Genomic DNA, 25,092 nt, shown 5'->3' on the forward strand with positions numbered 1-25,092 from the left:
CCATCACCAGATGTATATTAAAAATGTGAGATGCTTTCTTTTGAATGCCACATTGATTTTTTCTTATCTTCCTACAAATTCTTGTACATAAAGCTTCATGCTGATGATAAATTCCACCATTATCTCACCTCTTTTACAGAATCATTTACCAATTCAATGAGTTATTTTATTTGAAAACATTGTCTTTAAACTTTCCTTCCGTTCACATCTGACACTTAACACATAACAGACTGCAACGGAATATGAGTACACTGTGCCATACTGGTATGTTTTCTGTTGTTTTATTAAATTTGATCAAAGGCAATGTCAGCTGGATGTTCACTTAAATAATTGCAGTGAAATCAGCTCTCATAAACATACTTGTTTACTTGCTAGTTTTTTCAAACAAACCCTCCTGGCTCTCCTTATCTCAGGGTCTACAATATGACAACCACACAAATTGTATTATAAAAGATGCTCATTCACTGTATTCAGAAAGCAGACACTAAACACATATTTGTTGTCACACTTGCAGTTTGGCTTCAGGAAAGTTTCAGTAACATGAAATTAATTTATTCTTTATAAATGCAGCACTTACACCATTCAGTGAAAAAAAGCATCTCAATGTACGTAAAATGGTATATTCTTGCTTAATTGTAGCTCTGTAGAATTAAATGAAAGTTTATCAAATGTTCCATTCAAATTAAAAATATTTGAACAACATGTTTTCCCAGTATTAACAAACTGTAAACAAATAAGAACCTAAGTGAACTGCTGAAAAGCTTGGGTTAATGCAATGTTACGTTCTTGATTCACTGTGTTTCTTATTATATGTATCAATGATATCCCACAAATGGAAAGTCCACAATGGAATAACAACAAAATGAAAATGAAATAACAACCAAATGAAAAGGATAGCCACTACATAGAGGAGGTGCCAGGACACAGATGGGCATAATGAAAAAGACTGCTAAGTATTTAAGTTTCTGGACAAAAAAAGTCTTTAAAAACACACACACACACACAGAGCCATGAAAACATAACACACACACATGGCCACTGTCTCTGAATGCTGTGGCCCAAGTGACTGGGGACAGTGGCTGTATCTGTTTAAGTTATGCTTTTGGGGATGCATGTGTGTGTTTTCTGTTTCAGAAAAAGGACTTTTTTTTAGCAAAACCTTAAATGTTCAGCAGTCTTTTCCACTGCACACACCTGTGAGTTGGCACCTCCTCTATGTGGTGAGTAGCAATTATCCTTTTTATTTTGTTGATCTTCCACTAAGCAATATACTTTTTTGAATTCCTGTGTTGCCTGAGATTTTAGATAATTCAGATTTTTCCTACATTATGCTACAAACTGGAATCTAGTTTGCAACTAATGGGATACATAAGAAGCATTTAAACTTTTTTTCTATCTCACTTACTTGTTACAAGGCACTCACATTGTACATGTGACTTTCCCTACAGTGATCAGTTACATACAGGATAATTTTCTGAGTTTTTATGCTAACATTTGTACTTCTCATCAGCAGACATGTCACTGGCACAAATGCAAAGCATTGGCAAAGTGTAGTAGGCAACATGATGATGTTACCACAGACAAGTACAGTATTAACATGTAGGTTGACTATCAACAATTTCTGTGTTAATGTTTAGATACAAATATCATTAATTTGGTTTCTTTGATATTTTAGTTATGAGAAATGGAGAGTATGTAAGTAATACAGTTTACATTGAATTCATACAGGTCACCATACCAGCAACAGTAAATGTATGTATGGCTGAGGATAAATGAATAGTGGCATTTAAGGTTAAATGGATACCAGCTATGAACGATATTCTGCTTGGCAAATCTTGCCTAAGGGAATCAGATGACAATCAGCATGCGTCTGATAACAGCCAAAGGTGAACAAGATCCACTTTTGTATGTGTCAAAGTAACACTTGGGGTTCTGTAAAAATTTGGAATCAAAAGAACAAAACACAATGCTAACAGGGACAGCAGCTGAATTAGAATTGTGAACTGCGCTTCACGTTATACATTTCAGTCAGTAGTTCTGGCTCATAATGTTACTACATGCTAACACAACTCCCATCTCTTGTGACAGTATAATTCTGGTAATGGTTATACGCCTGTTGCAGATCACTATTCTTTGATAATGCAGGTCACTGGTGCCAGGAAAAAATTATACAATGAAAAGTCAATTTGTTAGCCAAAATTACTAGAAAATTATCCACAGCTATGAAAATCTGCATAATTGACTATATTAGAACTTCTTCATTATAAATTTTTCTTGAAATAATATCACGAAGAAAAAAATTACCAGTAGTACTATTGGCTCACTTTTAGTTGGTAATTAAGGAATTTATTCCATCAAAGAAACTGCATTTACATGAAATTCTCATGTTGGTGTGTTTCTACAAAATTGCTATGTGGTCTCATATAACTTTAATGCTTCAAATGTGAGTCACTCATATTTAAAACTTATTCCTGACAAATACAACACAGTCATATGCTCTCATAATTGTATTTGTTACACATGAAAGTAGACAGTTAACTTTGTGTTTATAGCATAACTTTAAACCCATAGTTCCTGTGGTACTCATGCAAAAATTATCACAAGAAGTAAAATATCAAGCAGTTAACATCATTCTCTTCATTTTGTACCATACTCATGCACAAACATGCATTACTCTGAAATTAATAACAATGAAAATGAAACTCACCTTATCAGTCACTGGTTTCCATTTATATACTATCTTTGTCGTGCTGGGAGTTGCTGGTTCAGGTGTAACAATGAACAGGGGGATAGATGTTGATGTTGAAATTTCCTACAGTAATTTAAGACTGTTACTCAACAAATTAGTTACATCACATAACAAAAAGAAATTAGAAAGCAGATGAAATAAGAGGAAAGACAGCAGTTGGTCAAAGTACAGAAACATAAAAACACTTTAATCATTTTTTAATTATTTCAGTATTTCAGTGGAATCTGATACGTGTGTCCTACCCTTTCAGCACTTCTGCTTATTACTTTGTTTTTGAGCCATGAAGAATTTTTGAAATGCACAATATACCATATTATTCCAGATGATGAGCCACCAACAGAGCACTTCAGAAGGATCCCAAGTGCAATCTGAGATTTTTAAAGCTAAAGCGATCAGTTATGACAAAGAGTTATCAGCAAAAATATCCAATCTGATCTTTGTAGGAATCAACTTGCTTCTTACACTGGCCACGGTGTGCAAAAGAAGAAAATTTCTAATTTTTTCACCACTAAATATATAAATAAAGTAGATTTGGATATCAGTATAAATGTAACATAGTTAGAAATAATGAAATACTGATAGAACAATGAGACACTGCAGATTGTCTATAAAATAAATTGTATACAAACATTCTGTAATACACAAACATTCTATAATGCTGTTATGAAAGTTACTGAAATGAGCAAGCTTCCTACAAAACTGAATTCACTGGCCATATACAGTATTTGCAAAATGAAGTGGACGGTCATATGTATGACTGTTGGTTTCTGTGCCATGATCTTCAACTCATGATTAACAATTTTCCTAATTTTTTTGTCTGCTTGAGTATATGGTATTGTCAAAGATCCACCCTACATTGCTGGTGGCAGACAAGAGTTGAGCTTATGTAAAAAGATTAGCCTATATGTGCCTGTTGCATCTGGTTATAATGCCATGGATCTCTCCTTCTTACCTGTGACGGTCATTCACTGTAGCACGGGAATCCAGGATCAATTTACCTCGAGGCTTTCTTTTTTCTTGTTGAAGCTTTTGCCATGTTTGTGAATTTCTCTGGCTTCTCTAAACTGATGTGTATGGTAGCTGGAATGAGATTTTCACTCTGCAGCGGAGTGTGCGCTGATATGAAACTTCCTGGCAGATTAAAACTGTGTGCCCGACTAAGACTCGAACTCGGGACCTTTGCCTTTCGCGGGCAAGTGCTCTACCAACTGAGCTACCGAAGCACGACTCACACCTGGTACTCACAGCTTTACTTCTGCTAGTATCTCGTCTCCTACCTTCCAAACTTTACAGAAGCTCTCCTGCGAACCTTGCAGAAATAGCACTCCTGAAAGAAAGGATATAGCAGAGACATGGCTTAGCCACAGCCTGGGGGCTGTTTCCAGAATCATATTTCCACTCAGCAGCGGAGTGTGCGCTGATATGAAACTTCCAGGCAGATTAAAACTGTGTGCGCGACTGAGACTCGAACTCGGGACCTTTGCCTTTCGCGGGCAAGTGCTCTTCTTCACAGTGAGAACCTGTATGACAGCAGATTTTAATATGTGGTTGGTTTCACACAGTGTGTGCTCTGCAACTGCCAATTTCTCCACTTGCCCCAACCAGCAATACCATTTTTGTTTGATAATTCTGGTACTGACGGATCATCCAGTCATTGCAACAGTCTTTCCTAAATGTACAAGGTATGTGGCATATTCCCAACATTACAAGAGGGTCCCTTTTATCCTTTTACTCTCTGATTTTCTGGGTCAATTTTGGTATTATTTTACATGCTCTGTTCACACAATATATGGACAATTCTGCCCATAAGCCCAAGAATGTATGGCAGAAAAACTGTACCCAACATTTCTCCTACTGTTGTGTCACTTTGAAAAGTGTTAGGTTCTGTGAAACTTCTTATGCAACTGGTGGAGTACTCACTGCTCCTTAGAACAAACTCCAGATGTTGTCCCTCATGTCTGGGGTGCACCTTAATTTTTAAGCAATTTTTTAAAGAAATAACATTTTTACCAATTTTATTATTAGATTGCAAAGCCAGACTAAAAAAATCTTAGTTTATAAAACTGAACTGACATTTAAAATCCTGAAAGCTATCATCTTCTAGTTTTGGTCATCTTGTATTCAGTCCTCTAATTACACATTTAGTCTTCCTTATTTTTTGCAGTCTTCTTTACTAGGCCTCCAATCACAAACGGTTTTTTCTGGTGGTGGAGAGCTGAAATGTTGCTCAGCTGCTCTGTTTCCACGTTCTTCTGCACAAGCTATTACTTTCAATTTATAGCCCATACAATATTAATACCTTTCATTTTTTTTTCAGTCATAAAACTAGTTACTAACAAAAATATTTTACTGTTACTGATAACACAAATCACTTTAAATTCAAGTTCACTGGCACTGGAGACTGCAAAGACACATCATAGGCCAGACAGTGTTCTTTTGTGATGGCACAGTGGGAGAAGACAGTGTTAGCAAGCTTGTGAATCACCGCGACTCATGTTCATTGCAAACATTGTGTGAGACTGATCACATAATAAAATTTACTGACACAGAAGTTCTCACTGTGAAGAGGAGCTATAATGCCCACTTCTTCAGGGCAGCCACAGAAATTCACAAACATGGCAACAGTTTCAGCAAGAAAGAAGAAAGCCTCGAGACAAACAGATCCTGAATCTCCATGCTGCTGCAAACGGCAGTTGCAGGTAGTAAGAGGAGAACCATAGTGATACTGACCAGGGGAAAGCCCTCAGACTTTAGCGCAATAGGTTCATATCTCAGCCCATTGTATCGACTCCAGTCTGCCACTGGCAATGGAGGGTGAACCTTTCACAACATCAACCACGCGTGCTGGCAAAACATAAGAAAATTTGCTAACAAATGTTGGCTGAAGATCCTGAAATATAAGCCAACAGGCAATACATAAATGAGCGCCACAAAAGCCTCAATAATTTAGTCATATGTATGTTCAGTTCAGAAAAAATATTACATAAACATGAAATAGGAAACATTCTGAGTAAGATCTTGCACATCTTACAAAAATGTACCCTCTAGTTACTTAATGTGACCAAAAGCCTGAATAACCATCTTTTGCAGCATAGACCACTGTGAGATGTACAGAAAAAGAGTCAGTGAGGTTCTGAAAAGTACCAACAGGCATGTGGAGTGATGCCAACTCCACTGCTGTGGCCAGTTGTGCTAGGTTTCTTGACTGAGAATCCACTGCAGGAACAGCCCAATCAAGCTGGCCCCACAAATTCTAGATTCGGTTTAACTCTGGGGAGTTTGGTGGCCAGGGAATTTTGGTAAATTCATCCTAGTGCTCATCAAACCATGCAATGCAAGCAGTGTGACACTTTGCACTGTCCTGCTGGTAGAAGCCATTGCACTGAGAAAAACCAAACTGCATGTAGAGGTGGTAATGGTCCCCAAGGATAGATGCATACTTGTGTTTATCACTGTACCATCCGAAATGATATGAACAGTTTATAAACTCAGCCATTTTAGAAAAAATTCCATCCCTGGCCCAAAAGCCAATGACAGTACCATTTTTAACATCAGATAAATCGCCCCACTCCCAAATTACAACAACAACTGCACTGTTTTCTGCATCCCACAGACATTCTTTGTATATCATCCACTACTACTGCTGCTGCCACCTTTTTCTGTGAGGAGTTACTGTACACTGATGTCAAACATAGGTAGTGGTCACATTAATGTGACTGGACGATGTACTTAAATATTTCAAGAACTTAGTCCCAATAAAGAATATAGCTATTCCTTTCTCGTTTCTCTTTTCATTCAGTTACACTTCATTCTATAAATAACAATAAGGGGAAGAACATTAACATATACAGAACTAATTAAAAAATTTTGAATTGTGTATTGCATTTTATTCTGAATTCGAGTAAAATAGCTTTAAAAGTGTGTCATTAATCAAAGTACTGGTTTTACTTTATTTACACTTAAAAGAGGTGTGAATGAACTTCTTTTCTAAGAGACAAAAGGGATATTGCCTGAAAAAACTGCTTGTTCATCTCTTATATTGTTCTTTTGTGATTTTTTAATTGTAAGAATACTTGTAAAAGGGAAAAAAATGTGTATATGATTTTACATACAATGCTGTGATATATAGCACCAAATAATTTCTGCATATTTGGCTTCACCAAACACTAATTTTTGCCATGACAGACTGGTGCCTTGTCTTGAAGAAAAAATGAAGTGTATACTTTTGCGACAGCAGTCGATTTTTATAAATTTCTTTTGGGTCAAAGACAGCTATAAAATGATATACCAACATTTCAGCCACTACTGTTAGTGCTAGTACAATTGTACATCATTTTAAAACATGCTGCAGTCTTCAAACAAGAAGAAATTTGTGGATACATGAGTAATTAATAACTGCCTTCAGATAAAATAAATAAATTTAAAAAATAATCAAAGCATGATACACTACATGCTCCAAGAAAATTTGAAACTATGAAAATAATCCATACTAAAGCCACTACTTTCTTCTAACTTTAAGTTCTCAGCAAATATTCTCTCAATACGACACCTAAAACTACTTTTGCAAACACAATTTAACCTCTTTCCTTCCTTTCTACAAAGTGTCTATATTTGCAAGGCTGCGTATGTTCAGTACATCATCTTGCATCCAGTCATATCACCCTACACTGTTCTCTAAATACTGGGTTGCATATATTGGTAATGTCAAACAATGATTTCCACAAGGGAAGAAAAAAATTTCTTTGCTTCTCACAGAAACTTCATTAACTAAATTGCAATTTTGCTTTCATTATGTCGGTACTGTTGCACAATGACATAAGTGATATGATAACCTTATTCATTAAATAATTTTTGTCGAGATAGCTTTCAACAGTTAACATGTTATGTATGTTTCAATCAATAATAAACTGGATGACCATGATATTGAACAATTCATTTTTCAATAGCAAATCACAAATGTAAATTCATCCAAAGTTGGACAATATTTATGAGGAAGCTGCTACATCATTTTCACCACTTATGAAATGGATGGTCCTGCTGAACATTGTGCACATGAATGAAATCTCAAAACTGCAATCACAGATAATAACATTAATAAAATTCACAATATTATATTGAAACGTCTAGAACTAAATGTGTGTGAAACAGCTGAGGCCATATCAGCACAAAGAAAAGTACATTTTATGTGAAGATTTAACTATGAGAAAGCTTTGTGTGACCAAAAGCAAATATGAAAATAATGTACTTGGCAATGTATGGACCATTTTAAAAAGATTTCTGTAGATTTTATGTTTCACTTTGACACTATGGATGGATTCACCAATTAAGACATCAAAGAAGTGCTGGAAGCCTGTATCCTTGCACCAAAGAAGACAAAATTTATTTTATCTGCCAGAATAGTTATGACCACTTTTATATGGAATGCAAAAGGGGTCTTTTTATTGATTACCTTACAAAAGGTAAAACAGTAGCTGGTGAACACTACAAGTCTTCTGGACTAACTTAACAAAAAATATGAGTAGAGGCCCTGATCACAAAGGAAAAATAACTATCTTTCCTCAGGAGAATGGATCTGCTCACAAAAGTACTTTGGAAATGAGACACTGGGTTTCCGCAAGGATTGTTTCATCAACCATGGCGTCCTCAGACCCCCTATCTAACTTCACATCTGGAGAAATTGGTAGCTGGGAAATATCTGTTGTCTGATGGCAGCAGTAGGTAAGTATTTTGTGGAACTTACTGAGAAGCATTAGAGTTGTGGATGTTGCACAGTAGAAAGAGTTGATCCACAATTGGCTATAAAGAGCAGTATATCAGAAAATAAGTGCATATTTCATCTCAAACACATTGTCTTTCACTTACAGGCTGACCATTTTCTCTCTCTCATATCACTCAACCTTCGGTATATTGTACAGTACCTATAACTTTCATTTTCTTTCAGATTAAACAAATAAGATATCTGGGCCCAAACTCTGTCTGCTATTTGATCTGGATGACAAAAGGTCACAGAAAAAAAGAAATAAAAAGAAAAATGGAGAAGCTAAGAAAAGAAATAGAACTTTCATTGGTGTGATCAACAGAAAAAAACACATCAATGGCCAGGAATCAGTGACCAACAATGTAATCCTTTCACTGACAAAACTGTAAACAAAATAAACTAAACTGCAAGAAAAGACACATAATAAAAGAACTAAACAACTGCTATTTCATTCTTATTAAATTTGATCATCTCTGGTCAGTGTATCTGCTAAGAACTTTAAAAGCAGAACAGAAAGTTGTAATTTAATGGTCCATTTATTACACTGTCAATCTTTCGTTTACTAAAAGACTGCATTACAACCTGCCAGATTTCAATATTTGTGACAGTTATCACAAACAACAGAAGGAGAAGGATCTTGGCACAAAGTCAATTCTCAAGTTGAGTTAATATCGTAGTTTAAAATTTTACTGAGATCATCATACTGAAGGAATTTATAAAATGCAGTAACTGTGACAATAAAATATGGTAGGAGAATAAATGTTCATGAGTGTGTGTAATTACACATTCAGTACTGTGTGCGATAGACCAGTTGAAACAAATTCTTGAACAGAACTTCTCTCTGTGTAATTATTTAATCAATTCAAGAGTCCCAAATGTGTATTTACTTTCAGTTTCATTATTTACGTGAATTGTCTTCTCTAGTAGTCCCTTAAGGATCATCACACTCTGGCAATAAATGTAGCAGAAAAAAAAATTCTTGTTACATACATCTTCTTAAGCTGGCCAGATACAGACCAACAATTATTCAGACTCACTGTAATATATTAATGTCAAACACTGGTACTTAATATGCACATACAATAATGTTAGTAAAATAACTCACAGCAAAAAGAGGGTTGCTGGTAATGTAGTGGAACTTGGGCTTCTCACTCGTGGAGCTGGACCAATAGTTGCTGTATTTGGAGCCCTGTATAAATCATAGCTTGGTAATTTATCATGCAGTGTTTACTGCTTCTTTTCAAAAAGTTGAAGTAAAAGTAGAGAAAGTAATATTAAAACACTTGAGATGGAATGGCATCACCTACTTACCTATGCCCAGAATAAAAGTAACACTTACATGGCTTTTGATACAAGTTTCCCTTTCCCCAAGCACCTACTCTTATCAAACTTTCTGTTGCCTGGTTCTTACTTTTTATTTTGTTTAAGTAACTTAATTTTTCCCTTTGACGTTTCATCTATGTTATCTTCACTGCACTCTGATTTCAACTATTGATTATTAGCTTTAATATAAAAAAGGTCCAAAACATTTTTGCACCACCTACATATTTGCAAATGGCAGTGACCTTGTATTCAAGGTGAGCAGGTAATGAAAGAGTAATCAAAACCTGCTACTGTATGACATTCCATACCACATTTCTCTACCCCATGCATTGTAACACACGAGTTCTCCTTGATATGCTGTCCACACAGTAGTCAAGATGTTGCTGCCCAAGCCTAAGCCACTCATTGACAGATGCCATACTGAGGTCATCCAGAGTGTGAGGAGGGTTGGTTCCTGCAATGATGCACTGCAGGTTTCAGCTAGTCCCAATAATACTCAGTTGGGTCCATATTAGCAGATACTTCAGGCCATTCCATTTGACTGATTCCTGTTTCCTGGAGGAAGGTGTTCATGGGGTGGTTGCAGTGTTCTCATGCACTGACAAAAATCTTCTCAGTTTTCAAGCTGTGTCAGTTTGAATAAAATGCTCAGCTTTCAACAGCTGTCACCATCATCAGAAGTAGAAAACGCACTGAACACCAGTGCAGTCACAGTGCTCCATTTATACAGGTATGATAGCAGCAACTGGGACTTACACAGAGGGTCAGGAGGGTTAATAGGTGGGTAACAGCAACTCCTGTCTGCTGCAGGACTGGGTAACAGCAGGTGGCAGAAGGTGCTGGCACCACATTCGAATTGACACCCTCACCTTCCAAGAAGTGTCAAGCATCTGTCTCTGCTTCTACTAAATATTCAAAGCCTGCAAACATGCCCTACTAAGTGGTTACCCCTGGTCTCAGTTAAAACTGTTGTTGTTTATTCTAATCTCAGTCACCTCCTATAACGAAACCACAACATGATGACGCATGAGGCAGGACTCTTGCCTTTTTAAATTCACAAGAATATTCAACCACAGCTGATTTTTCAAGCACCCTTTGTTTAATGTGATGTATTTTCTCAGCACAGCATACATCAACAGTGCAAATAGATTGGCCTATGTAGATACATCTGCATTTTCAAGAATACCATACACACCAGGAATTCACAGGCCTACGTTTTCTTTAACGTACCATAAAATATCTTGTCTTGGAGGTGGCCCAGAATACTGGTAATACTGGTCTCAGTCCATGTCTCTACAGCACACATTGCATCTTGCTTGTCACTGGCCCGTGGTATGGAAAGAACATAGATGCGTTGGACTTTTCTGCCAATTCATGAGGCATCTTTTGTGAAAAGTACCTTAAAGCACCAGCAATGTCTCCCATTCCGTAATTCAGACAGTAGCTGGTCATTGTCAAAAATAATCTTTGCTCTGTGTACCTATGTGTTCATGATCATTTTCTTGTGTACCAGATGGTGAAAACTATTTGCCTTCAAATACCAGTCAGTCTGTATTCATTTTCTGTTGGTTTCCAATCTTGACAGTAAATGTAATGTTGGGATGGGCATCATTAATGTGATCAACACACTGCTGCAGTGGATTTTCACAGTGTGGCCCTACCAGGAAAGTACTGCCAACACACTGTAGGAAGCAAACTGCATGCACTGTCATAGAGTCAGAATTTTCTCCATGAAGATGTCTGCAACAGCCAGAGACAGTGGGGATCTCGTCATTGTACCACATGTCATCTTATTACATTCATCATAGTACAGGCAGTACATTGTCATTAAGGTGTGGAGGAACGACCTGATGATCAAAAATGGAAACTTTAGGGACACTAAGGTCTTATACTGGCACCCTTTTAAAAAGAAACACTACAGTCAAACTAACCTTTATGTTGTTCTAGTCTACCTTCACTTTCTTGAGTTTATCAACAAACATTTGCAAATTAACAGCATGCTGTCTGCAATGTTCTAGTTTGGGTGTTAATAATGCTGCTAGATGTTTTGCAGGTTTATAGGAAGATGAACTGACTGCACTAACAATGGGCCTAAGAGGACATCTTCCCTGTGTATCTGGGACGTCTGGCAGCATGTGGCATTAGTTTCTTCACCACACACTCGTGCGTCTTCATTTTCAAAGACAAGCCTGTCACCAAAACATTAACTACAAGGATGGACAGCAGACAGGAAGATCCTGTCCTCCATATCGCACAGCCCTCAAATTGCCCTTAACAGCAATGAGAGGTGTCCAACGCATATACATGATATCAGCACAAAACATGAGTGACCCTCTTCTCTCCTACAACAGGAGTGACCCACCTCTCTGATGAACATATGGGCTGCATGCTTGAGATGCATAATGGTAGCTGGTTGTTTCCGTACACTTCTACAATTTTTTTATGTCATATGACTAGGGCCTCCCGTCAGCTAAACCGTTCGCTGGGTGCAAGTCTTCCGATTCGACACCACTTCAGCGACTTACGTGTCAAACTTCTACAATTATTACCAGGCATTAGCCAAGTTCTACACTGCTTGATGATGAAAACCAACACCATTAATCCGGTGTTCTCTTGGCCACATTCTTCACATAAAACAGTGCTTTGGGGTTTGTACAGTTATTTGTAAAGCACATCTATAGGCTTCATTGGCTGTGTGGCAATGGTTGAGCACTGCCTGAGTCAACAGTCCTGCCAGATAACTCCAAAAAGGTAGCGTGCAGTTCTACTGCAATTCATTGTGGGGTGCTCACAAGCCATAATTTGTGTGTAGCAGTCACCAGCTGTTATTGTTAACCACAAGCCACCACTATAAGACGCATCTTAAATGTGACATGTATCGCAATAGTGGTTGCCATGTTGTATGGAAATTCGGTGATCAACTTTTCCTAATGAATGTTCTTGCCAGCAAGTGACAATGTGAGCATATCCCAAGTTTGAAAAGACCCTTTGAGGAACACTGTACACAAGCTGCATTGCTCCATTCACAACTGGAGACATGCAACTGCACTGAGAATACAGGTTTAGCTTTACCTCCATTGCATAGGATTTCTTGTGCTCAAAAACTATTGAAAAAGTGGTCATAAGGATGGTGCAAAATGTTTTTTTAACTACTTTTTTTGCTATGAGAAAAGGAGTTTCACATGTAAATGTACCTTTTCACTAAAAAATAAAAATAAGAAGAGAGAATGATAAGCAATGAAATGAGCAATGTGAAATTGAATGTTAGAAGTGTGCATTTACATCTTTGTACTGCATGGGCTTTAAACATATTAGGAAAAGTGGAATGGGGAGCCAAGCTAACTAAATGAATTACACAGGCCTGCTAAGAATGAGCTAGAGTAAAATTGTTAGTACTCAAGATGTGTTTATGAGGACAATATAAAACAAAATTGACAATATAAAACAAAATTCTAAAACCACATGAATGGGTTATTTGCTATAGTAGAATTACTTGGGAACAATCAACTAATATCACAAGGCTAAAAAGGAATAAAGAGAGAGAAAGAAAGTAAAGGCATGTATATTGCCCAACAAAGAAAGTCACAAAGTCTGCGACTAATGAGCATTTCTTACTTGTAAATTTTTAAATTATTAATTCCTCTACAACAGCTGGCACACACTAGAAAACTTCCATTTACTGCACAATTGCAAAACTTTTTACCAAAAAGTATTAATCACACCATAAATTGCTAAAAAAACTTTGTAACTAAACACTCCATTTTACACAGCCAAAAATTTATAATAAGCTGAAAGGTAGGAGTGTATTGGTTCATTAACAATACTTATAGTGGAGAAGTGGTACTATTCCATTAAAGAGTCCATGGAGGAAAAATTTGCTATTTTAGCTATGTAAGTATGTATTTATCTGTAGAGTGTCAAAACTACAAGTAGTACTTCATATTGTGACAATTTTACTCCTTTTTTAAAATAAAAGATAAATAATGGTCACTCATTAAAACTCTTGACAGATCTATTGTATGATAGACCATATGACATAAAAGCTGGACATTATGAAACAAATGATTCATATTTCTCATCGAAAGCAGCCTATTTTCTTTCAAAAATGTACATTAAAACATTGAGTTCTGTACTAGAGTCACTGATTGAAAGGAACACGTACAATGCTGAAAACAGAGAAATGGAGGTTTCAAAAGAAGAGTAAAGAGGTATAATGCATTTCTTTATGTTGGGAGGGGTTTAGGGAACAGAAAATCATCAAAGAATGGTACAAGATGGAGAGCAATGAAAATCTGTTGCAGTTCTGATGCTGAATCCAACCTCTAGGGCAATTGTTGCCATTGTAACTTGCCATGCTTCAACAATGAGGGCATTCACCTGCTGGAGAATCTATCAGTAATGCAGTGTGACATTCTAGATTGTGGATCATCAGCCAATGATGTCTGTCCTTCCTTGACTCACTTGTGCCAAGTGGTACTATTGCAATTGACATGCAGTGCTCTTTGTATGCATGTTCCATTCTTTGATGAATTTCCATTTTCCACGCTCCTTCTGCTGAGAGGAAATGCACTACATCCCTTTACCGTTCTTCTGAAGCTCCCATTGCTCTGTTTTCACCACAACTGTGTGCAGTGGACAGCTGACATGTGCTCGTGCTCATTCATGTCATCATGTGGGTATGCACTCATTACTTCTAGCAGCAAGGTCGGGACCTCAGCACTCTTCTTCCACAGATAATGACATTACCGTCCTTTCAGTTGTTTTCATTTTACAGCCTGTGGTTCAATTCTTTTTAAACAACTCTAATATGTGCAAGCAAGTTAGTCGATAAAAGGTTCAGTGATATGTTTCTAAATTGGAGTCTCTTGTTCACTGACACACTTAAATGGAAATCTGGCACTTATTCATGACCCCTGCAGTTACACTATTATGGTGTTGAGAACCCATTAGTGCGCAAAATAATAAAGTGCAATAAATCCTGAGGCACACCACACTAGCAGCTGTCTGAAATTGCAGGATCCAAATGTTCAGATAATTTGCAGTTCGTTTGGTTAATGAGACTGTGGTTCATTAACTTCTCTTTTTTAATTGTCGGAATAGTGACCTCCAATGTACAAGGTGCAATGGTTCATCTTTTCCTTGAACATCCAATGTATCTTAGCTTGTACAGCTTCTGATACAGTTTAATTTTGTGCATCCTTTAACTTTTTCAAATAATTTCAGTTCATTCATTTTGAGTATGCTTCTTCACTTGAATTTTCTTATTCATTAATTTGATACATAATGTCTGTGGCTCATTTATTGATCATAATTAAGAAGATATTTAAAATACAGTCCACATGTTTTTCAAATAAATGTTAGAAGTTTAACTTTAACACCCAGGTTCACTTCCATCATTTTGAGAAATGTAATGCTTCATGAAAAGTAACAGTAAATTTCAAATCATTGTTGTTGTCATCAGCCATTTAACATCCACTGCTGAAATTCATGCCTTCTCTAGACTTTTTCATGAATCACAATCTTCAGTGGTATGTACCCATGTTGCATCTGCATTTTTTTTAATACAGGCTATTCACTTTCCATTAGACCACTCTCTCAGTGTTTTCTTATCTTTTTGAGTCCAGTAAACAGTTTCCTTAGTCCATGTTCCTTCCTTTCACATGACTAAATGAGCCACTTGCTTCCATTCCATTTTCATTAGCACCATAATTACATCTTCCACTCCAGTAGGTTGCTTGGGCTACTCCCAGTTTCTACCAGTAATTCCCAATGTCCATTCCATTTCTCCATCGTTCACCTTGAACAGCTTTTAATATAAAATTATATGACACTGCCACAAGTGAAAACTGATACTCACTGGTAATAGACTTTGTAGGAAAAGATAGACTGTTACTCACCGTAAAGATGAGACATTAAGTTGCACACAGGCCCTAGCTGCCAGAGTTGGCAGTCATGTGTGCATTATATGCAGTTGCTTGTGTGAATGAATGGTGTGTGTTTCTCTCTTTCTGATGAAGGCTGTGGCTGAAAGCTTTGCGTAAGTGTCTTTTACTTGTCAAACAATGGAAAATCCAGGATAGAACATAACAATATTATGAAAAGGCAAGTTTCCACTCACCATATAGCGGAGATGCTGAGTCACATATAGGCACAACAAAAAGACTGTCACACACACACACATATACACACACACTCAAGCAAATGCAACTCACACACACATGACTGCAGTCTTAGGCTACAGTTGCAGTGTGGCTATAGTTGCCTGAGACTGCAGTCGTGTGTGTGAGCTGTGTTTGCGAATGTGTGTGTGTGTGTGTGTGTGTGTGTGTGTGTGTGTGTGTGTCTGCTTGTCATCTATTTTTGACAAAGGCTTCATGAGCCAGAAGCTTTATTTGTGAGAGTCTTTTTGTTGTGCCAATCTCGACTCAGCATCTCCGCTACATGGTGAGAGGCATCTTTCCTTTTCATAATTTTGTTTTTTACTTGTGCCTGTCGAAATTAAATGTGTCATCTTCATGGTAAGTAGCAATATATTTTCAGTCTTAGACACATAGGAAGCTTAGTTTTAAAAACTATGGTATTCTTAATGTACCAAAAGCACTGCAGGACATTTATACTCTTCTATTTATTTATTTTTCTTGTCCATCCAGTAGTTGCTTCAACTGCCCTAGAAACAAAAATTCATCAACTGGTTCTATGATTTTGGCCAAAATTTGTACTATTTTTTCTTGATTTCATGACCACACATTATTTTAGACTCAGAATAATAAATTTTCAAGTCTGTTATAAAACTTGCTCTATTAGGTTCTCCCATTCAGTGCTGCCGTTCACCTGCACTGGATTCAAAAACTTCAGTGACATCAACATATGGATTAACCGAGATTTCCACATTAACACAAATTCATTCTACTTTTTACCAGTTTAAGGATCTGAAAATTGCATCTAGAGTTGCTGAGAACGGTTTTGGCAGTGGAGAAACTCCTTGCCATATCACCACTTTCAATTCGAAACTCCACATAATCCTGATGGAGTCTAAGGGAAGCTGTAACACTGATGCAGATATTTTTTTGTTTACAAAAGGAACTTCAAGTAATGCCATGTTTCTCAAAATTTGCTAGTACAGAAATGTCTTAAAATCTATAAAACTGGTACTTTGTACATACATTACAAATAGAACTTGAAAATTAACATAAAAGATGAGTAACAGGCTGTAAGACATTTCTTATCAGATAAGCCATTTACACACTTGTTACTGGTAATGTCCAGGGTGCAAATAATTCACAATCTCAATAAATATTGTACATTATGTATTTGTCGTCAGATTGTTTCTACGCTGATAAACTGTTGAAATAGGCAAAAAAGTAACTGCTTGATTTGTACAAGGCATTAGCATACAATACTATTTATGCACAGTTAAGTACAAGTTGGCTACACTACTGCATTTACTATAGCCTCTATTTCTATGTGTTCTGGTTTATTCATGCACTACAAATGCCATATTTGACATGTTGTGTTTAAACTATTTTTTTAACAGAAGCAGCCTTTACAAAGGTTATACAAATTAGTATTATAAAGATATACAGGTCCAACTAATATACAATATGGGGATATGTCTTTGTGGCATTTGTCCAATGTGAAATTTACATACAGAGTACACTTCATAGAAGTTATCACACAAGTGAAGTGATTATGAAAAGAGTACACAGCTTATAGGTCAATCAAAAAAGGAATGATGTTTAAATAGTAAGGAAAAAAATGGAAATGAGCATACAGCATTGTGGGCCAGGAGTCCCCCATTCGGGGATGTTCAGCCGCTGAGGGCAAGTACTTATTGCATTCAACGCCACATTGGGCAACTTGCACATTGGAGGTGGGGATGTAATGATAATGAGAACAACGCAACACCCAGTCCCTGCTCCAGCCGGGAATCAAACCCAGGCCCTTTGGCTTGGCATTCCGCCATGCTGACCATTCAGCTAATGGGGGCATATTAAATAGTAAGAATTAAATAGTGATAGGATGTGTACAAAATGAGCAACAACTTCTTAGAAGGCATTGGGCGATGGAACAAGGGATCCGAATGTAATGAATATTCCTTTCCTGTGGATTGATGGTTGAAGGCTCTCCACATCACCCACTCAAACACCATAATGTGGTCATATAGTGTATTCTGATATGGCAGGATCTCAATTGACTAATTCAGTCAGCTCAATGGTTGGAGGAAAGCACTGGCATATCATTTGCAACAAGACCATGTCTTGTAAAGTGTTGCAGTGCTCAAACTATTCTTTGGATTGTGGAAGATTTATGTTTTTACACAATAAAGATTTATGAACTTTAAAATGGCTACGATGGTAAACTATCTGTCTGAGGATAAGAAATAAAGAGTGGAAGATTAGGTTGGGACAGTATAAAGAATCACTTCCAACTGTGTTACAGTGCTTCAAGTGTTAACACAGAGAACTCATCCTTGAGATGTATCAACACTGAAGCATTTAACTAGCAATATCTGTTTTTCCAGTAGTGCTAGTCATGCATGACATGCAGGAGAACTTTGATGAAGTTTGGAATATAGGAGATGAGGTACTGGCAGAAGTAAAGCTGTGATTGAAGGTTGTGAGCTGTGCTTGGACAGCTCAATTGGTAGAGCACTTGCTCACAAAAAGCAAAGGTCCCAGGTTTCACTCCCAGTCCAGCATACAATTTTAATCTTCCAGGAAATTTTAAATCAGCACACACTCCACTGAAGACTAAAAATTCATTGTGGAAATTTAGCTAGGTGGCAGATGATTTTCTCCATTAATATAATGGTTGATCATGAAGTTTGTTCACATCAAGTTTAGCATAATATGATACTTGACTATATTTTTTGATTATGAATAACTTTCATGTTTTGGTTTATTTGATCTACACTGAGTAAACCTGCAACTAATGGTACTGCTGCAACCGGCTTATTACACAAATTCTTAGATTAAAACTAGATAATAAATCAGCTGCCTAGTGATACTGAAGAAAAAAGTTATTGTTTTAGCCATTGGTAAATTCCTACAGATGGTAACAGTTTTTAATCTTGCTTGTTATCACAGGTATACAGAAGGAAATACAAAAATCATTTTACAAACTAATTAACAAATGTTACTCACACTGGATCATAAGCTGCATCTACACTTTGGGGAAAAAATTTCTTGAAGCAAAAATGTTACTCACTTTGGTTGATAAGCTGCCAGTTGTCTATGAAATACTGTGTTTAATCAACATGCTAACATGCATCTGAACCTCAAACACCCATGCAATAATTTATAAAGCAGGCAATAAAAAAATGGTACTTTCAGGTTCCCATAATAAATCTTCACCTTATTTGAATTAATGAAAACAAATTAACTCAAAAAAATGTTTACGTATCACCATACTAGTATTTAACTCTCATTCAAAGACTAACGAAACATATTTTCATATATTTGCTGTGTTCCACAGACAAAAACATATTTATTTATCTCGTGTTAAAATGCACATGTACCACCTATTCCTTATTCACTAGTCAAGGGTCAATTTTTGGAGGAGTACTACACATTTTGGATCTGTGGGATAATATTTTTCAAAAAAGGACTTAATGTGCATAACCTGGTAATGTTACAGAATTTCTTTCTCCATAATTATACCATCCTACAATTCCTCCTCAAATATTATTGTCTGAACAAGATGACATGATTCCCAGAGTAGTGTGCTATATCCGCAGCAGACGGACATCGGAGCACACATTGCTGAATTCAGAATTACAGGGAGCTGCCAGGTGGGAGAGTAACCCAACCCTCCAGTATAGAGAACAAAACGTGACGGATGGACTATGGACAAGACAATAGACCAGGACACAGACAAACAATCTTATTGCAATGAGGTGCCACACAAAGCAGTTGCCACAATGATGACACCAAAACCAAAAGCAGCAGAGAGACAAATCCAAGATTCCACCAGAGAGAATAACTGGGTGACACACAAGGTAATTATTCAACAGTTCTGATACAACAAAGATCAATCCATAAGTATCAAGTGTGAGCACTTAACTGACTGGCTGTGCATTGTACAGCTGCCTGAATACTGGCAGTGTGGAACGGTACTGGCTTGCACACTAAAGAGGCAAGAGAGTGACAGGCTCACCATGCAAGTGCAGTGCCGCCACAGTGTCCTCTATCAGCTATCAAGGTCCGTCTCCTCCAGTGGACATTCAACCTCTGTGGTACTCAATACCAGATCCCTCCCCACCATCCCCACCCCCACCCCCTTCACAATAGGCACGAACAGTTGGGAGCACCCCAGATGGTGCCATAGGGGTGGAAAGCAGGTATGGGTGATGACCCAAACCCATCAACAGCAGGATAGCAAAGAAATGGTGATTGGCGTGCCCATCATGATGTCACTAGAAGTGAGTGCACCGCAGGGTTCCTTTGATTCCCGCTTAAGCAGAAGGCGGTCCTGGAGCCCTCGGGGGGGTCGCTGGCCCTGGGGCATCATTATTAACAGAAGGTAGAGAGGGAGGGGGAGATGGCAATGATGAGTATTCCATATCAGCTCATGGTCGGAGCTGGTTGTGGTGGTGGCACTCAAGCCCCGTCCATGTTTGGACAGATATAACCCAACACCCACAGTTCTCTACTGCCGTTGCTGGTGTCCAAGCCACAGGACTTCCATAGGAGTGGACCCATAGCCATGCCAGGTGCCTAATGCCCAGACAGCTGACAGCACGATGCAGGAGAGAGCAATGTCTGAAGATGAAGCAGTGTCTGTGGTTGCTGCCTGTAGACCAGCTAACAGGGATATGACCATCAATCAGCATGGTGTGACAGGTGCTCAAAAACAGAGTGAGGGCAGAGGTGGTGACAGAGGATTCAACAACCTTCTTCATTTGTTGCAAGATGTTCTGCTTGACCATTTGAGGAAGGATGGAATGGAGGGCTGACAATATGTTTTATGCCATTTGCCACACAGAACTCTTTGACAACAGACACCACGAATGGGGCCATTATCTGAAAACAAAGTGTGAGGTAATGCTTCGATGGCTAAAACCTGGGCCAAGGCAGTGAGAGTGGCATTGGTCATGGTGGTGCCATGCATAACACATATGGGTAATTGGAGTAGGCATCCACAATGAGCAACCACATCGACCCCAAAAACAGGCCCACAAAATTGAGGTGGATGCAGTCCCACGGATGGTGCATATAGGCCAGGGTGGAAATGATGATGGATGTGCTGTTTGGTGCTGGGCACATACCATGTAAACACAAACCATTCTCTTGATGTCACTACTGATATCCAGACAATACATGTGTCGGTGAATCAAACCCCTAATGCAGGACATCCCCCAATGTCTCTGGTAGAGCAAGCACAGGACTCGCTGCAATCCGGCGGGAATCACCACCTGATGCATGTCAGTCCCAGTATCCAAGAGAAGAACATCATTGACAACTGAGAACCTGTGAGAAAGTAGTTTCCATGGGCTGAGCTCCGTCGCCAGCTGATGGGTGAGGTAGGGCAGCCAGCCACAGGTCACATATCAGAGGACCTGTCACAGTGTGGGGTTGCAGTGTGTGATGGCAGCGAAACATGTGGCCATAATGGGGAAAGTATTCAATGTATGTTGCCATGCAGTATCAGTGTGGAAGCAGAGGACCTCCTGTTTTCAAAATCAGGGTCCAGTCCAGCGGGTAGACATGAAAAGGTTTCGGCATTAGCATAATGCACCATGGGCTTAAACAAGATGGTATAATTGTAAGCGCTAAGGAACTGTGCACTATAAACGATGAGCCATTCACACTGGGATGTCTGACTGTGGCCCAATTAAGGTAACCAATGGCTTGCAATCTGTAATGAGAGATTTTTGCACCAAAATGGTAGACATGAAATTTTTTAATGGCAAACACTATCACCTATGTCTCTTGTTCGATCTGTGAGTAGTTGTGTTGTGCAGGGGTCAATGTCTTAGAAGCATAAGCAACTGGCTGTTCAGAGCCATCCTCATTTCTGTGCACCAGAACCGCCCCAATGCCACAGGTAAATGATTCGGCTTCCACAAGCAATAGACATCTGGGAGAGGAAGGTGTGAGACAAGGAGCAGATTTCAGCAGGTTTTTAATTGCTTAAAAGCCTGGTCACAGGCAGGGGTCCAGTCATAGGGCATTGCTTTCTTATGCAAATGACTGAGGGATTGTGAAAAGTGGGCTACTTGGAGTAATAGTTGACTTTCCGTAAAAAACACCTGGAGTTCAGTTAAGTTCTTCAGGCAGGGAAGAGAACAAATGGTGGCAACATTCTGATCAGTAGGCCTGATTCCCTCTTTAGTGAGCCAATTCCCCAAATACTGTACTTCTGGTTGAAAAAAATTGACACTTCTCCTATGACAATGCAGACCTGCATCCTGCAGGCTGGTAAAGAGGGTGCAGAGATCTTGCAAATGCTTCTGACGGGAGGGTTCCATAACAATGAGATCATCCAGATAATTCACACAAGCTTGAATGTGCTGCATTAGTTGTCCCAGATACCTTCAGAAAATTGTTGGAGCTAAGGTAATGTCACCGGCCGGAGTGGCCGGAGTGGTTCTAGGCGCTACAGTCTGGAACCGCGGGACCGCTACGGTTGCATGTTCGAATCCTGCCTCGGGCTTGGATGTGTGTGATGTCCTTAGGTTAGTTAGGTTTAAGTAGTTCTTAGTTCTAGCGGACTGATGACCTCAGAAATTAAGTCACGTAGTGCTCAGAGCCATTTGAACCATTTTTTTAAGGTAATGTCAAATGGGAGTCACTTGTCCTTATACGAGGGTTGAAACTTAAATAGTGGCAACTATTTATTCACAACCGATACAAAAGAGTTACATGTTTGCACCTGTTGCTGTCCTTCAAGATAGTCACCAGCGTTGTGTAGCACCCATTGCCAGCAATGTGGAAGGTGTAGTATACTGTTAGCAGAGCCTGTTCTGTTGATGATGCGAATGGAGCAGTCTACTGCCTGTCAGATCTCTGGAACAGTTCTGAAGTGAATGCCATGAAGTGGTTCCTTCATCTTCAGGATCATATCAAAGTCACAAGGTCTTAAGTTGTATTACTGTTTGTTTTTGGAGCATCATCTGCAACCAGCTTTGCAAAAGAAGTGGTGACACTTTCTGTTCAACCCAGCCATCATTTTGCATGACAATGCATGGGACCATACAGTGCAAGCTGTTGCTGCTCTGTTCGGTCGATGGGACTGGGAAGTACTGTACCATCCACCATACTCCCCAGGCTTAAGTCCTTGTGACTTTGATTTGATTCCAAAGATGAAGGAACCACTTCGTAGCATTCACTTCAGAACTGTTCCAGAGATTCGGCAGGCAGTAGACCGCTTCATTCACACCATCAACAGAACAGGCTCTGCTAATGGTATACTATGCCTTCCACATCACTGGCAATGGGTTCTACACAATGCTGGTGACTACTTTGAAGGACAGTAACTGGTGCAAACATGTAACTTTTTAATATTGGTTGTGAATAAACAGTTGCCACTATTTAAGTTCCAACCTTCGTATAATCCAAAGGGTGTGTTGACGACAACAAGTTTTTGAGATTCCTCATCCAAAGGCAACTGAAGATAATCATCAGCAAGGTCAATCTTACAGTAGTATTCCGCATCAGCAAGTTTGTTAAGAAGGTCTTCTGTCCACAATATAGAATAAGTTTCATCTAGTGATTGAGCATTGATGGTAACTTGAAATCCCCACATAATTGAAGAGAATCATTGGGCTTCTTGAGTATGACAAGGAGGATGGCCCATGAGCTAATTTCATAGCTTTAATAAATCAGGCAGCCTGGAGATGATCCAGCTCCTGCTTCACTGCAAGATGTAAAGCCACTGGAATGAGACCAGCATGGTAAAAATGAGGTGTGGCGTCTGGCTGAAGGGTCATATGTGCCTCAAAATTCATGGCACACCCTAAATCCAGCTCAAATAGAAATGCAGACGCCAAGCAAAGATCACTCAGTTCCTGGAAAGTGACTGCAGTGGATACAACTTTTACTTTGTCGGAGACAGAAAAACCAAACCGTGTAAAGGCATCATGGGCAAAAGTGTTAGTAGCTTGTGGGTGTTTGACAACAAATAGCATAATGGGCTATGTAAAGTGTTTGTAGACTGCTGTGACTATGACAGGGGATGAACTATGCCCATACATCGCCAAACACTGTGAGGGAAGAGACATCCTCAGGCAAGCCCAGTTGTGGATATGTTGCCAGATTCATCAGAGAAATGGTGGCTCCACTATCAACCTGAAAATAGACGTCCTTGTTGCTTGGCAGAACATGATAATAATATTAAATTGAAAATATTAGGAAGTGTTTCCCATTTAACGGTACTAATCAGAGATTATTCACTTCATAATGAAGTACATTAATCATGAGGCTATTGAAGAATATCTTTATTCATTTATCATAAGAGAGTGGACTGGAAAGTAATGAACAACACATTTCGCCACCACATTACTGTGGTTAGGAAGCAGTAAAATTGACATTGAAATGTGTATGTGAGTGAGATACATTTTCTTTGCCTTGGGCCTTGTCAACTTTGCTGATGAATTATATCACAGGTGATCAGCAAGTGCAAAAACAATGCTGAATGTTTTAGGCAATGAACAAGGGATTGTGATTGGTCACAGGAATATCAGTGAACCACGATATAAAGAAATTACATACTTCATGTTTTACTGTGCTTCATAGTCAACTGCACTTTGCAAAAGTCAGAACTCACAATGGACAAAGAATGGGACAAATTACTACAAGAGCAAGTGGGTGCTGATTTGCCTCAACCACTTAAGAGCATAATATGGCACATGGTTATGACAATGGGAAGGGTGATGAATCCTGGGTATCCCACTACTTCCCTGTATCAATTCAGGCATCCAGTGTCCCTTACCTCAGTTACCAATGAAATACAAAGTGTCACCATCCACAAAGGAGATCATCACTATCATGTTCTAGGGCATCCATGGCGTACTGTTGCTGAATTCCATCTAATCTGGATAACTGACAATGCCAAAATGTACACTGAGACTCCCAGTCGCAGTCTCGAAGGCTGCAAGTGTCTTACTACTCCACAATAATGTGTGGTCCAAAGTTGTGGCTTCTGTTTACAGAAAATTGCAGATTTTTCCTAAACTCCTGCACCCACAATACAATCCTGTCCTTACAGAGTCAGCTTTTTTCCCTCTTTTTGGTCCCACTAACGAATGTACTGGGTATATGAT

The 25,092-nt window shown here is 38.6% G+C and overlaps 1 protein-coding gene across 1 annotated transcript in view; it reads right to left on the reverse strand.

Moving 5' to 3' along the window:
* LOC126252285 (mucin-5AC-like) overlaps positions 1-25,092 on the reverse strand; it is a 519,485-nt gene that overhangs the window by 110,940 nt on the left and 383,453 nt on the right. The window contains exons 19-20 of the mRNA XM_049953159.1: positions 9,613-9,696; positions 2,708-2,812 (exon numbers count right to left, since the gene is read on the reverse strand). Of these exons, the coding sequence (XP_049809116.1) occupies positions 2,708-2,812; positions 9,613-9,696 (189 nt within the window). The remainder of the gene's footprint in view (positions 1-2,707; positions 2,813-9,612; positions 9,697-25,092) is intronic.

The sequence above is a fragment of the Schistocerca nitens genome, chromosome 4 (genome assembly GCF_023898315.1).
Source record: "Schistocerca nitens isolate TAMUIC-IGC-003100 chromosome 4, iqSchNite1.1, whole genome shotgun sequence".
In the NCBI taxonomy this organism is placed as follows: domain Eukaryota; kingdom Metazoa; phylum Arthropoda; class Insecta; order Orthoptera; family Acrididae; genus Schistocerca; species Schistocerca nitens.